Source organism: Taudactylus pleione, unplaced genomic scaffold, assembly GCF_031769625.1.
Source record: "Taudactylus pleione unplaced genomic scaffold, aTauple2 ptg000287l, whole genome shotgun sequence".
NCBI classification, from domain to species: domain Eukaryota; kingdom Metazoa; phylum Chordata; class Amphibia; order Anura; family Myobatrachidae; genus Taudactylus; species Taudactylus pleione.
Window position 1 is genome coordinate 252853 of NW_028284689.1, and position 14250 is coordinate 267102.

The 14250-nt window shown below is 48.2% G+C and overlaps 1 protein-coding gene across 2 annotated transcripts in view; it reads left to right on the forward strand.

The window, feature by feature from the left end:
- The window catches only part of UBE4B (ubiquitination factor E4B), a 91571-nt gene that overhangs the window by 39698 nt on the left and 37623 nt on the right, over window positions 1-14250 (forward strand). The window contains exons 3-9 of one of the 2 annotated variants that reach the window (XM_088482415.1): window positions 61-196; window positions 1663-1750; window positions 2093-2237; window positions 2677-2902; window positions 4520-4867; window positions 6204-6317; window positions 11219-11345. In XM_088482415.1, the coding sequence (XP_088338541.1) occupies window positions 61-196; window positions 1663-1750; window positions 2093-2237; window positions 2677-2902; window positions 4520-4867; window positions 6204-6317; window positions 11219-11345 (1184 nt within the window). The remainder of the gene's footprint in view (window positions 1-60; window positions 197-1662; window positions 1751-2092; window positions 2238-2676; window positions 2903-4519; window positions 4868-6203; window positions 6318-11218; window positions 11346-14250) is intronic. The other variant, XM_088482416.1, reaches the window with a different exon arrangement.

The following is a 14250-nucleotide window of genomic DNA, read 5'->3' on the forward strand; positions in this document are numbered from 1 at the left end:
TGTATTGAGCGTGTGTTACTAAAGGCGATTACAGCTCTGGCCTGACGTGATCTGTTACAGGGGTGGCCCATCGGAGCCAGAGCAGTGAAGGCGTCAGTTCGCTCAGCAGTTCCCCATCCAATAGCCTGGAAACGCAGTCCCAGTCCCTGTCTCGCTCCCAAAGCATGGACATTGACAGCGTCGCCTGTGAAAAAAGGTAAAATGCGTTAGAAGAACAGTTTTTCTGTTTTTATGTTTTTCTTGTAATATCAGTAAATCAAAAATGACTTTAATTTAAAATAAATTTGCTGAATCCTATAGATAAATGGAACAATTTCTGATATGTGAAATAGGACGTCTGCCTGAAATCTGCAGCTGCTCATTCAGAAACACACTTTCTATTGTTTGCAGGTTGTGAACAACCGAATGTAACAACCTCTGTATTCAAGGAAACAACCTGGAAAACAGCAGAACTTGTTTCAGTGAATACAGATCTTGCTAAATATGGCTCCTTATAATGTGCAATTATTAACATGAAGTCCAAAACCTCAGCACTTCCCTCAGAATAGCAGATGCCGATCAGGACAGGCGACGGCCACTGCAGGAGTAGTGATGTCACTCGTCCCCTCGGATCACACCGCCACGCCGGTGACAGACGTACATTCAGTATAGGTCTGGAAAGTGGTGAGCAGAGAACAGAGAAACATTTGGAGGTTGTTACCCCCCAGTATAGAGTCCAGGTAACTTTGCTGACTCGCGCTCAATGGTCCCCATTATACCCCATGATCTGGACCAGTAGTGCGAGTGTCGGTGGGAAGACGGCGGTCTGCGGAAATGTCACTGTTACAATGAAGGAAGTAAATCCCGTACATGGGAGGTGTGTAGCCAAATATGTCTAACAAGCCAGCGGCCTGTAAATTCAGTGAAGCAATGTGGTGCGCTGAGGGGAACGTGACACAAATTACATATGAAGACCTAAAACGGAATGAGAAAGTGGCCCTGGCCAAATAAGCTTACAATCTATAGTGTGTGGTACACTGGATACATAGAAGCAGAATAACATGCTGTACTGCTGGTGGGGAACGCGGGTATGGCTACTGTGAGGCTGAAATCATCATTTATTTGTTGGGGAGGTTCTAAGTCCCTTGGCACAGTAGTCCTGGGCCTGGCCTGCCAATGCTTAGGTTTGCCAGGCAGTAGTTAGAGGGGTGGGGGCAGCACATTACGCTTCGTGGTAGTGATTAATATTACCATGTCTGAGCCCACCCCCTGCCCGCAGCGCTTCTCTGGCTGCGCCCCCTGACCATCAGCCATACAGAGCGGCCATGTGTCAGTAAATATGGAGCAAGGGGTCGGACTTTTCTGCTCTTTCCTGTGAGTTACCCCAAGCTCATGGTAACAGAATGACGTCTGCATGCGCCCCCTTCCTTAGGACGTCTGAATAAGTATGAAAAGCCGCCCGGTATTTCCTTGGTGTGCCAAATCCTGTGCGGTCACCCGTAGCTGGACGAATTTAGCATTACTACCATTGGATTAACACCATATGCGCCTCCATTATATACTAATGTCATTTTACAGAAATGCAGTCATTTGTTGTTGAACAAAACTGTGTGTGTACGTACGTGTGTGTGTGTGTACGTTCCGCTGGCAGCGAGAGGTTTACATGACGTCTCTGGTCTCCAGCATGTCTCAGGTGGATGTAGACTCAGGAATAGAGAATATGGAGGTGGACGAGAGTGACCGCAGGGAGAAGAGAAGCATCGCTGATAAGGTAGAGCCGTTCTTATCTCTTGTTTCTTTCCAGCGTTGGCTTTTTTTTGTTCTTTCAAGGTTAAGTTTTGTAAACTTAGTAAACATGTAACACTACTGGTGGTGCTGGCGTTACATAATGGGATTATCACCGCAGATGTTGGGCACTTGTCCCAGTATGGCCTCACATCTATACTGCAGAAGCTGATTGGCTCATTCGTACTCGTGTTATATTCAGGTGACCATCATAATAAGCCCCAGTGACACGTGACGTGCGAGGCCGTATCGCTTACGGCGTGTGACGAGCTTGTGCCGTAATATTGCGGTGAGTGTGTGAATGATGGTGAATTCTCTTCTGCTGCAGGAGCCGTCGTCCGTATCGGAGGTATCTGAGGAGCAATCGCTGCAGCTGGTCTGTAAGATCTTCAGGGTGTCGTGGAAGGACCGAGACTGCGATGTCGTCTTCCTGCGATCCCTCTCTGCTCAGTTCAGGCAGGACACTAAAGAAGGTATGTGTGTAACACCCCCCCACCCCCCCAGATTTTTTTCTGACCCATTGGAGAACCCACTATTAAAACTTTGTTGTCTACCGTAAATAGAAACAATATAAGATTCCTTCCGATACCCAAACAAGTTATGTTCACCCAGTCAGTACATACCCCGCCTACACGCGAGACCGATCTGTGTCATGAGAAGAGCACAGAGACTGGGATGCTGCTAATCCCAGGATGGGAGACGTTATCCAGTAAGCTGCCAGTACCAGAGCGTTCCACCCCTGCCGGAGGGTAGAACCCGTAGCGCAGGTCTCTCCTGTTGCGCTCAGACCTGACCGCATGTAGTTCTGGGAGAGGCCTCTCTATCAGTTACTGTGTAATGAGTGATCCTTGTGCTCTTGGAGTCCCAGTGATTGGCCTCCATTATAAGTCTGTTTCTTTCTGTGTCTTGTAGTGTACTCCAACTTTAAGGACTTAATTGGACAAATTTTAATGGAGGTCTTGATGATGTCCACACAGTCGAAAGATGACAACCCATTCGCCAGTCTGACGGCCACGTCTCAGCCAATCGCAGCAACGCGAATCCCAGACACGACTTTAGTACTGAATTCGGGGTCACATCCTGGCACCAGCCCCATGTTCTGTAACCCAGGATCCTTCGGCGCCAGCTCTGTGTCGAGGTAAGTGGAGGGCGCATTATGTACTGTTCTGAAGGCTTATTGTCCTAATAGGAAGCTCAAACACGAGAATAGAAAGCTGTAGGGCCGTCCTGTGATGCTGATATTAATCCGTCTTCTGGCTATTCTCTTTCCTCAGTAACACGCTGTTTGGTGTGTGCGTTGTGGAACATGAATGGCACTTAGATATTACTGTCCATGTTTGTCTAGTGACTGTCCACATTAATATGACAGCTCCTGGGGGGGGAAGAGATACATGTAACTTCTGTACAGAGTGCTGGGTAATATCTATCGCTGCTGCTTCCTGGTAACAATGTGTTTGGTCTCTCTCCCTGTCTATTTGCTGGATGCTGCTATGGAAGGGATAATAGGTAAGCTACATAAAGTCTCCTTGGTGACACACGGGTGTAATATCCCCTCCATGCAGTGAGCAGACTCCTGTGTAAGCAGCATATAGTTCCCTATCGCTCACTATTCTACATACAGGCAGTAACATTCAGCTGCTGCACCATTACACAGGCTGGGGACTGAATGTAGGACCATTCTAATGGCTAGTCCCTCATTCATAGCCCCCTCTTATATCCCAGATTCCTAATGAGAGATCAGTAGAAATGTAGTGGTATGTACTATATGTGTGCGTGTGTATAAATATATATATATATGTGTGTGTGTGTATGTATGTAGCAAACGAGGCGGCACTCTGGCGTCTTAAAGAAGTACAATAGACGCCATAAGGTAAGGTCAACGTTTCAGAACACTTTACTTGGGTTCTTTCGTCTGATGAAAGAACCCAAGTAAAGTGTTCTGAAACGTTGACCTTACCTTATGGCGTCTATTGTACTTCTTTAAGATGCCAGAGTGCCGCCTCGTTTGCTACATATATTTTTCCATCCCTCCACTCTCCGGAGATATATATATATTAGGTCAATACTATATAATATAATATATCACCTGCAGCTAGGAGGAACCTACTTTGCAGTCTGAACCAAAATTCATTAACACAACGTCTTTGTTCTCTAGGAGCTTGTGGCGCGGTCCTTGTGCGTTGCTGGGCTGTTCTCATGAATATTGGTTCTACCAGTAAAATGGCCGCCACCTCTGTGTGTCAGTCACATGTGCTCATTGTCCTGAGTCTTACCTGCTAAGGAGTCTAGTCTCTTCTTGATTGAAGTTTTAGACATGTATGTATGGGATGTAGTTTATATCCCGGTGGTCGGCATGGCAGCGCCCTGAATTCTGGCGTCTGCATCCCTGACCGCCGGCTTCCCTACGAAACGTATTGGTTAGGAAGAGAGCCGGGATCCTGAGTGCCGGGGTGCAGTACCCAACCCGTGTGTGTGTTTTATCATGTATGTGATTTTACAGATCCTGAGTCCATTCTACGTGAATAGAGGGGTTCTCACCATACAGTAATGTGTAATAATAATAAATAGCATCCTCTATCCTCTGGTGCTACGTGAGGCATATTCATCTCTGTGCTGCTCCTGTTAATGTTTGTACAGGGAAATGCCGACATGCTGTGTTGATATTCATGGACCTGTATGCAGACTGTTCTATTTTACTTCTCTCCTGATGTAACCACTTTATATTATACATGATGTTTTTCTCTCTCTGCTCCAGTCTATATGATGCTAGTCCTGCCCTGAACACTGTCCGTATGCCTGTGACTCACTCACCCGTCCTCCCTATATCTAATACCCAGCCAAGCAGCGCTGAGCACTCCCTGCCCGGCAGTCCTCACATCATACAGGCCAGCCCGCCTCTAGCCGTTACCACCTCCACACGTTACCGGCCTTACAGTGTCACCCATTCAGGACCACTGCCCATCCCGTCCAGTCCAAGGACTGCCAATGTCTCCCCCGTCCTGCATCTGTCCAGCAGCCCTCGGGCAGTGCCCGCCAGCTCACCTAGGCAGAGGCCTCTCTTATCTCCCAGAGTGTCCCCAAGACTGAGCCGGATCCCACCTAGGTATTTGCTTTACGGGGTGTGTGCATGCGTGACTTCTATATGTTGTGTGTGCTCTCTGCATTATCGCTTCCAAGTGCATGTTTAGCAGCCCTCGCCCCAAGGCGAGGAGAGCTGTGCCATGATCACCTGTGTGCCCATGCTCCTAAGTGCAGGGTCAGACCATTTCCCACGGTGTGCGTTCTGCAGCCGCTGTGTCACACGCGTGTTCATGCTCCCCTCACTCATTCCTCTGGGTACTTGCTCTAGTTATATCCGTGCATTTACATAGTGTCAGCTTCTTACGTGGTGATGAGAAGCTGGGGTCACCTGCACCGGTATGGGAAATGTTCTGTGCCTCTCAGTCCGCTATCTGTCTGTGCTGTTAGTGTGTTTCAGGTCTGGGGTTTGGAGTCACAGAACATAATCTTACTGGGACAGCCCCAAGCCCCGAGCATTCCCAGGTAATAAGTCCTATTAGCTTTTATAGCGCTTAAGCTGCTGTATATTCCTAGGTGCTGAGCTGGCGTTACTCCGGCTGCTCATTGGTGATTTGTGGCCCTGTTACCAAGTGACCGTTGCAAATCCCACATTATGACTGAATAGGTTTCTAGGGTTGTTTATTTGATCTATTAGCCGGTGATGGCCCACGGACGCTAACGCTATCACTTCCCATCTTAATGGTTTGATTTTGGTTGTATAAGGTGGTGACTTATGTCCCGATATATTGTCAGTTTGGTTGAAAGCAATGACCTAGAGGAGCAGAACCTGCATGCGTGTGTCCTCAGTCCGGTTCTCTGCTTGCTGGTGTTTGTGGTTCAGCTTACTGAGTGCCAGAGGTACAGAACGCTCTTTTTCACCTTGTGACTGATTCATTCTGTAGGTTAAGTTATAAGTGAGGTGAAGTGCAACATGTGCTGCACTCTATAAATGTGTTCCCTGGTGCACTTAGCTGAGCAGCTTCCCATCTGAGAGAGCGGTGAGCTAAGGATATAGGTATGTCGGGCGGATACCTACCACAGTGTGGGTGCATGATGGGCAGTTGCATTCCTGTGTGGTGGTGATCTAGGTTCTGTAATGCTGGCATGACCCTGGTATACTTTGCTTGTACATTTGTGGGTGATGAAATTTACCCTCATACTTCTATAATCTTTTCTTGCCCAAATTTCCATATCTGTGTTCCGTCATTTATACTAGAAGCATCTAGTAGCTGCTAGAATGGGTCCGTTAGCTGCTAGAATGGGTCAGTTAGCTGCTATAATGGGATGTAACTTATTTTGGAGCCCCAGACATCCTGTAAGTTTTGATGCTTTACCCCTTTACCCTACCCCAGTAACTATGTGTTTTCATGTTGTGCCAGTGTGTACGACAACCCTTTGTCCCTCCTCTTCCTCGCCCGCACCGATGAGGTTGAGGACTCCAGTGACGAGGAGATCGATGAAGAGGAGTTTTCTAGTGTTCAGCTTGGGTCCAGGTACTGGTGGAGGGGGCATGCGGGAGTGCCACTCACTAACGCTTGCAGATGCCGGTTGCTATGCCCGATCAGTGCATTGCGGTTTTCTCTTACATCGAGGGAATTGAACCCATGTCTACAGTGCTTTATAATGCTAGCCACTCTGCTACTGTGTTGCCCTACATGAGCTCATGCTTTATCTGAAGTTACTTGTGGGTAACGGGTTCCCTTTTACATGTGAAATATATCAGCTACCTGGGCACAGTAAAGGAAGTCATTTTGTGGACCGAAGCAAAATTCAGCTCATGAATTTGTTACAACTAATGACCTCACTGAGACATGAGTCACTAAGTGCCTCCATCCTGTCAATGTTCCTATTGAATGGCGTAGGCTACGTTTTCCTGAATCTTACCTTAGCCCACATGATCGCAGCCTCCGCTGTCAGAAGGGGACGGAGACAATTGCAGACTTTAATCTGCTTTATGTACTCTATTACCGTATAGCTGGCTGTTATATTTATAGCAGGGCTACGTTAGGCTTTGTACCCACTGGAGTTTTCTCCTGAATCCTGGTGTTCTTGAAAATGTCCCAAATGTGTTCTCTGTCTGTGAATGCATTGAATTACATGAACCACAACACATCCAAATACTTGTAAAAACGTAAGTGAGTACGGTGCCATTGGAAACCATGTGTACTATCTTTGGGAGTTCTAGCATTAAAAACGCTAGTAACGCATGTGGTAACAATGGCAGTGAGAACTTGGGTATAGACTGCCCAACTTAGTTATAGATTGTCTGGGTGTGTATCTTAAGGTGCGTATCCACTATACGAGAGTGGAACACCTGTACGATTACAACATTGTAATCGTTCATCATCCTGTGCAGTGTATAATGTGCCCTCACTGTATGATAGGTCACTCAGTGCAGGCTCCTCCCTCATCCCCCAACATGCACAGCCTGTAATCATTCATCATCCTGTGCAGTGTATAATGTGCCCTCACTGTATGATAGGTCACTCAGTGCAGGCTCCTCCCTCATCCCCCAACATGCACAGCCTGTTATCATTCATCATCCTGTGCAGTGTATAATGTGTCCTCACTGTATGATGTCACTCAGTGCAGGCTCCTCCCTCATCCCCCAACATGCACAGCCTGTTATCATTCATCATCCTGTGCAGTGTATAATGTGCCCTCACTGTATGATAGGTCACTCAGTGCAGGCTCCTCCCTCATCCCCAACATGCACAGCCTGTTATCATTCATCATCCTGTGCAGTGTATAATGTGCTCTCACTGTATGATATGTCACTCAGTGCAGGCTCCTCCCTCATCCCCCAACATGCACAGCCTGTAATCATTCATCATCCTGTGCAGTGTATAATGTGCTCTCACTGTATGATATGTCACTCAGTGCAGGCTCCTCCCTCATCCCCCAACATGCACAGCCTGTAATCATTCATCATCCTGTGCAGTGTATAATGTGCCCTCACTGTATGATAGGTCACTCAGTGCAGGCTCCTCCCCCAACATGCACAGCCTGTTATCATTCATCATCCTGTGCAGTGTATAATGTGTCCTCACTGTATGATGTCACTCAGTGCAGGCTCCTCCCTCATCCCCCAACATGCACAGCCTGTTATCATTCATCATCCTGTGCAGTGTATAATGTGCCCTCACTGTATGATAGGTCACTCAGTGCAGGCTCCTCCCTCATCCCCAACATGCACAGCCTGTTATCATTCATCATCCTGTGCAGTGTATAATGTGCTCTCACTGTATGATATGTCACTCAGTGCAGGCTCCTCCCTCATCCCCCAACATGCACAGCCTGTAATCATTCATCATCCTGTGCAGTGTATAATGTGCTCTCACTGTATGATATGTCACTCAGTGCAGGCTCCTCCCTCATCCCCCAACATGCACAGCCTGTAATCATTCATCATCCTGTGCAGTGTATAATGTGTCCTCACTGTATGATAGGTCACTCAGTGCAGGCTCCTCCCTCATCCCCCAACATGCACAGCCTGTTACCATTCATCATCCTGTGCAGTGTATAATGTGCTCTCACTGTATGATATGTCACTCAGTGCAGGCTCCTCCCTCATCCCCCAACATGCACAGCCTGTTATCATTCATCATCCTGTGCAGTGTATAATGTGCCCTCACTGTATGATAGGTCACTCAGTGCAGGCTCCTCCCTCATCCCCCAACATGCACAGCCTGTTATCATTCATCATCCTGTGCAGTGTATAATGTGTCCTCACTGTATGATATGTCACTCAGTGCAGGCTCCTCCCTCATCCCCCAACATGCACAGCCTGTTATCATTCATCATCCTGTGCAGTGTATAATGTGTCCTCACTGTATGATAGGTCACTCAGTGCAGGCTCCTCCCTCATCCCCCAACATGCACAGCCTGTTATCATTCATCATCCTGTGCAGTGTATAATGTGTCCTCACTGTATGATACGTCACTCAGTGCAGGCTCCTCCCTCATCCCCCAACATGCACAGCCTGTAATCATTCATCATCCTGTGCAGTGTATAATGTGCTCTCACTGTATGATATGTCACTCAGTGCAGGCTCCTCCCTCATCCCCCAACATGCACAGCCTGTTATCATTCATCACCCTGTGCAGTGTATAATGTGTCCTCACTGTATGATATGTCACTCAGTGCAGGCTCCTCCCTCATCCCCCAACATGCACAGCCTGTAATCATTCATCATCCTGTGCAGTGTATAATGTGCCCTCACTGTATGATAGGTCACTCAGTGCAGGCTCCTCCCTCATCCCCCAACATGCACAGCCTGTAATCATTCATCATCCTGTGCAGTGTATAATGTGCCCTCACTGTATGATATGTCACTCAGTGCAGGCTCCTCCCTCATCCCCCAACATGCACAGCCTGTAATCATTCATCATCCTGTGCAGTGTATAATGTGCTCTCACTGTATGATATGTCACTCAGTGCAGGCTCCTCCCTCATCCCCCAACATGCACAGCCTGTTACCATTCATCATCCTGTGCAGTGTATAATGTGCTTTCACTGTATGATAGGTCACTCAGTGCAGGCTCCTCCCTCATCCCCCAACATGCACAGCCTGTTATCATTCATCATCCTGTGCAGTGTATAATGTGCCCTCACTGTATGATAGGTCACTCAGTGCAGGCTCCTCCCTCATCCCCCAACATGCACAGCCTGTTATCATTCATCATCCTGTGCAGTGTATAATGTGCCCTCACTGTATGATAGGTCACTCAGTGCAGGCTCCTCCCTCATCCCCCAACATGCACAGCCTGTTATCATTCATCATCCTGTGCAGTGTATAATGTGCTCACTGTATGATATGTCACTCAGTGCAGGCTCCTCCCTCATCCCCCAACATGCACAGCCTGTTATCATTCATCATCCTGTGCAGTGTATAATGTGTCCTCACTGTATGATAGGTCACTCAGTGCAGGCTCCTCCCTCATCCCCCAACATGCACAGCCTGTTATCATTCATCATCCTGTGCAGTGTATAATGTGTCCTCACTGTATGATATGTCACTCAGAGCAGGCTCCTCCCTCATCCCCCAACATGCACAGCCTGTTATCATTCATCATCCTGTGCAGTGTATAATGTGCCCTCACTGTATGATATGTCACTCAGTGCAGGCTCCTCCCTCATCCCCCAACATGCACAGCCTGTTACCATTCATCATCCTGTGCAGTGTATAATGTGCTCTCACTGTATGATAGGTCACTCAGTGCAGGCTCCTCCCTCATCCCCCAACATGCACAGCCTGTTATCATTCATCATCCTGTGCAGTGTATAATGTGTCCTCACTGTATGATAGGTCACTCAGTGCAGGCTCCTCCCTCATCCCCCAACATGCACAGCCTGTTATCATTCATCATCCTGTGCAGTGTATAATGTGTCCTCACTGTATGATATGTCACTCAGTGCAGGCTCCTCCCTCATCCCCCAACATGCACAGCCTGTTATCATTCATCATCCTGTGCAGTGTATAATGTGTCCTCACTGTATGATAGGTCACTCAGTGCAGGCTCCTCCCTCATCCCCCAACATGCACAGCCTGTTGTCATTCATCATCCTGTGCAGTGTATAATGTGTCCTCACTGTATGATACGTCACTCAGTGCAGGCTCCTCCCTCATCCCCCAACATGCACAGCCTGTTATCATTCATCATCCTGTGCAGTGTATAATGTGCTCTCACTGTATGATAGGTCACTCAGTGCAGGCTCCTCCCTCATCCCCCAACATGCACAGCCTGTTATCATTCATCATCCTGTGCAGTGTATAATGTGTCCTCACTGTATGATATGTCACTCAGTGCAGGCTCCTCCCTCATCCCCCAACATGCACAGCCTGTTATCATTCATCATCCTGTGCAGTGTATAATGTGCCCTCACTGTATGATAGGTCACTCAGTGCAGGCTCCTCCCTCATCCCCCAACATGCACAGCCTGTTATCGTCAGGTTGGCCGGCATGTTCAGGCGATGACTGATGCCAACCAGAGTACAATATGCAGAATATGACTGATCACCGGCATGTCACCTGTTGTATAGAGGACGCAGCCCCTGTGTACCTCCTACCTCTGTACAGGCTCTAGGCCTGTGTGGTGCCCTCTGGTTCCCGTCACTACCCATGTGTAGCTGTGCTGGAGGGACACTGTGTAGCTGCAGTCAGTGCTCCAGCCTGATAACACTAAGCCATAACTAATCTAATGGTCTCCGGTTTAGCAATAAAAGCCTCTTGTACTTTGCTACTAATCTGTTATTCTTTACAACGTGTAATTTACTGCCTGTGATTTGCGGATCTCACTAACTCTTGGGGTTTGTGTGTTACCGGACAAGCCCAGTAATATAGATGCAGCGGATGGTGGAGCTGATGTAATGTTCTCTCTTCTCTCCTGTAGTGGAGCTAGTAGCACAGAGTCCTGCAGCGATCACTTCACTATAGAAACATGCAAAGAGACCGAGATGCTCAACTACCTCATCGAGTGCTTTGATCGAGTGGGGATAGAGGAGAGAAAAGCACCAAAGGTAAGCGAGACGCCATGGTGCGGCCTGTGCGCTCACATGCCAGGAGATTGCGGCTCACCATTGTATCACATTGTGTGTTCTAATAAGCGCTGTAATGATGGCATTAGGTCTATGGGCGGCATTGGCTCCTGGTCTGGGTGTATCTGATATCTGTGCACCTTTGCTAAGGGATAATACAGAACATTATGGAAGCTGTAACGTGCTCACACCCTGCACAAACAAATGCAAAGTGTGTTCTGTTATTAGTTTGGTGTCCTGCAATGCTGCAGCTCTATACGCTGGCGATAAAGAGCATAGAACAAAGATATAGGGGGCTAATAGGCGGAATACAAAAGACCCGATGACCTCGCCCCGCCAGGCGATTACATATCCTCTGACTTGGAATATTAGGGTGGTTACTTGTCGATGAGTGGCCGTACTCCACTCTTAGGGATTTCCTCTCACCATCTTTATCCGCCTGTTACTGACTCCTCCCACCGCGCAGTAGACTGGTAAGCTGGTGCCACCACCAAACCGCTTACTTCCACCCAGACTCCTACTTTGGCACTTGGAACCACTTCTCCCAGGCTCTTACACGGGCACCTGGAACCTTCTACTTCTGAGATACGTGTGGGCACGCTGCTGCTGCAACACCTTCGGGATAGTGTTGGCTAATTCCCACTGGTCCCTCACCATGTACCAGTTTCTGCACAGGGTAGCTGGCAAAGGGCTGTAGCTTGGACATACTGGGCTCAATCTAGAACAGCCGGAGAAGGGAATAGCGTTTTGCTCTCTTCTGGTGGTCACAGGATACAGCAGATGAAGCCTCTTAAAGGCCAGATGTTTATGGCTCAGCAGTGTTTAAAAAGACTAAGGCCCTCATTCAGAGGCGGTCGCTCTGAATGAGGGCGGGCGCTCCTTTTTTTTTTTCTGTGCGGCCTCCTGTTCGCTAGCTAAGCTGTGGGTTACCACCCACAGCTTAGCGACCGACCAGGGTGATGGTCGCGATGGTCAAGACCATAGCGACCATCAGGGCTTGTGACGAGACCCTAAGGTTGGGTCTCGGCAAACGCAAGCCCCAAGGAGCTTCCTGCTCTGATCGAGCAGGAAGCTCCCCACTGACATCACTGCTGTCACTGCGGCCACCCACAAAACGGCAAGCGTTCAGTCAGGAACGCCTCCGTTTGTGTAGCCAACCCCCCGCCCAGCTCTGCCTACGAAACGGGGCGAGCTGTCGATCAACATCGACATCCGCCCCTTTTGTAGTGAGCTCCGGAGCGAGGGAGTTTCTCTCTCGCTCTGGGGCTTGCGCATGCGCAGTGCAGCTGCTGCGCGTGCGCAGGACGAAAACATCGAGTCTGTTGCGAGCGCTCAGCGCTTGCGACCAACTCTGAATGAGGTCCTAAGTCCTGTAGCTAAAGGTGCCAGGGACCAGACCATTTACAGCATACAGATGTTATAGAAGTTTTCTCCTCTCTATCCGACAGAGCCACATCAGCCCTTTATATAGTTAGGAGACACAATACAGCATGTTGTAATCCTCCCCATATACCAATCATACAACTATATCACAACAAATAAATAAATGCAGCTTACATTTCAAAGGAGCCAAACAGCTTCCTCTCTCCTTACAACAAACTGTTTTGGGTGGTACATGTATCAAACACAATCTGATTTACACATTCTTAAAGTACTTTTCAAAGGAATTGCTTTTATACAAGAGTCAACACCTACCCCCTTCACCCTGCTAGGCTAGGGCAATTACCATATCGCCTCCTAGAGTGGCAATTCCTTATACAATAAAATACTCTTGAAACCCATTCCTAGAAGCGCTTATTCTATACATTTTAAAAATGCATTTCACCAAACTCGCACAGCGCACTAAATATAACATGTTAAAATACGTTTACAGTATATGGCGGCTAGCGCCAATAGTTCAAATGGCATTGGCGCTGCAGCACAAGGAACTAACCCCCTTAGTAGCGTGGCTACCATCTTGACCATGTGCGCTGGGTCTCTGGTCACACAGCTGCATTCATAAAATAGACATAGATACCAGTTACGCATGCACCGGGAAGGTATATAGAAAACAGGTGTCGCACAGAACATGCCAGAGGCGCATGACACCAGCACTCCTACGTGGAGGAGAGAGGGTCCTATTTGTAAGAGCTTACTATCTAATTTCGGGGGGTAATGGTGGCGGTGGGAATATGGGCAGTGTTATGTGGGAGACTGGAATGTGAGTGATTTGCCAGAGTATGAACCTGTGGAGAGAGACTGTTAAGAGGGAGACCGGATGGGAGGAGGTTTTGGTAGTCACGGTGGGAGGTGGTGAGCAAATGTGTGAGAGTTTTGGTAGTGTTATGGGTAAGGGTCTTTGTTCTGGTGATTGAAAGGTGTAAGCTACATTTTTGAGTTAATGATAATGATTCTTGTGAGTAAGACTGGATGTGACCAGCAAAGTAAGGGGTAGATTCTACGGTGACATTAAAACAGAAGAGTTGGATGGTTCCCAGAGTGAGAGGTGAAGGAGGTGACTATAGACCTATAGAAGACCAGGATCTCCGCTTTAGACATGTAGAAATTACAGGCAGCTTTGCAACATCAATAGCGAGATAGCTTGTGGAGAGGTTGGGTAGCAGATGTATCATTGTCATTCTAGGTGTGACTCTGGAAGCCAGAAACGCTGATTCTGTCACCAGTGGAAGAGATGTACAGTGAGTAGAACAGGTGGACCAGGGCAGAGCCTTGTGGGGACTCAAAGGGACGAGATTGGGGGGGGGAGCTGGAGTTAGAAACCAGAGGCGCAGTTGGAAGGTGTGACCGGACGCCTTTCGTCTAGGCCGGCCCTGGTCACGGGGTAGCACTTTTGCACTCCAACTCACCGTCAGTGACCGCCTGTCACTGACTCCGCCCACTACGCTGT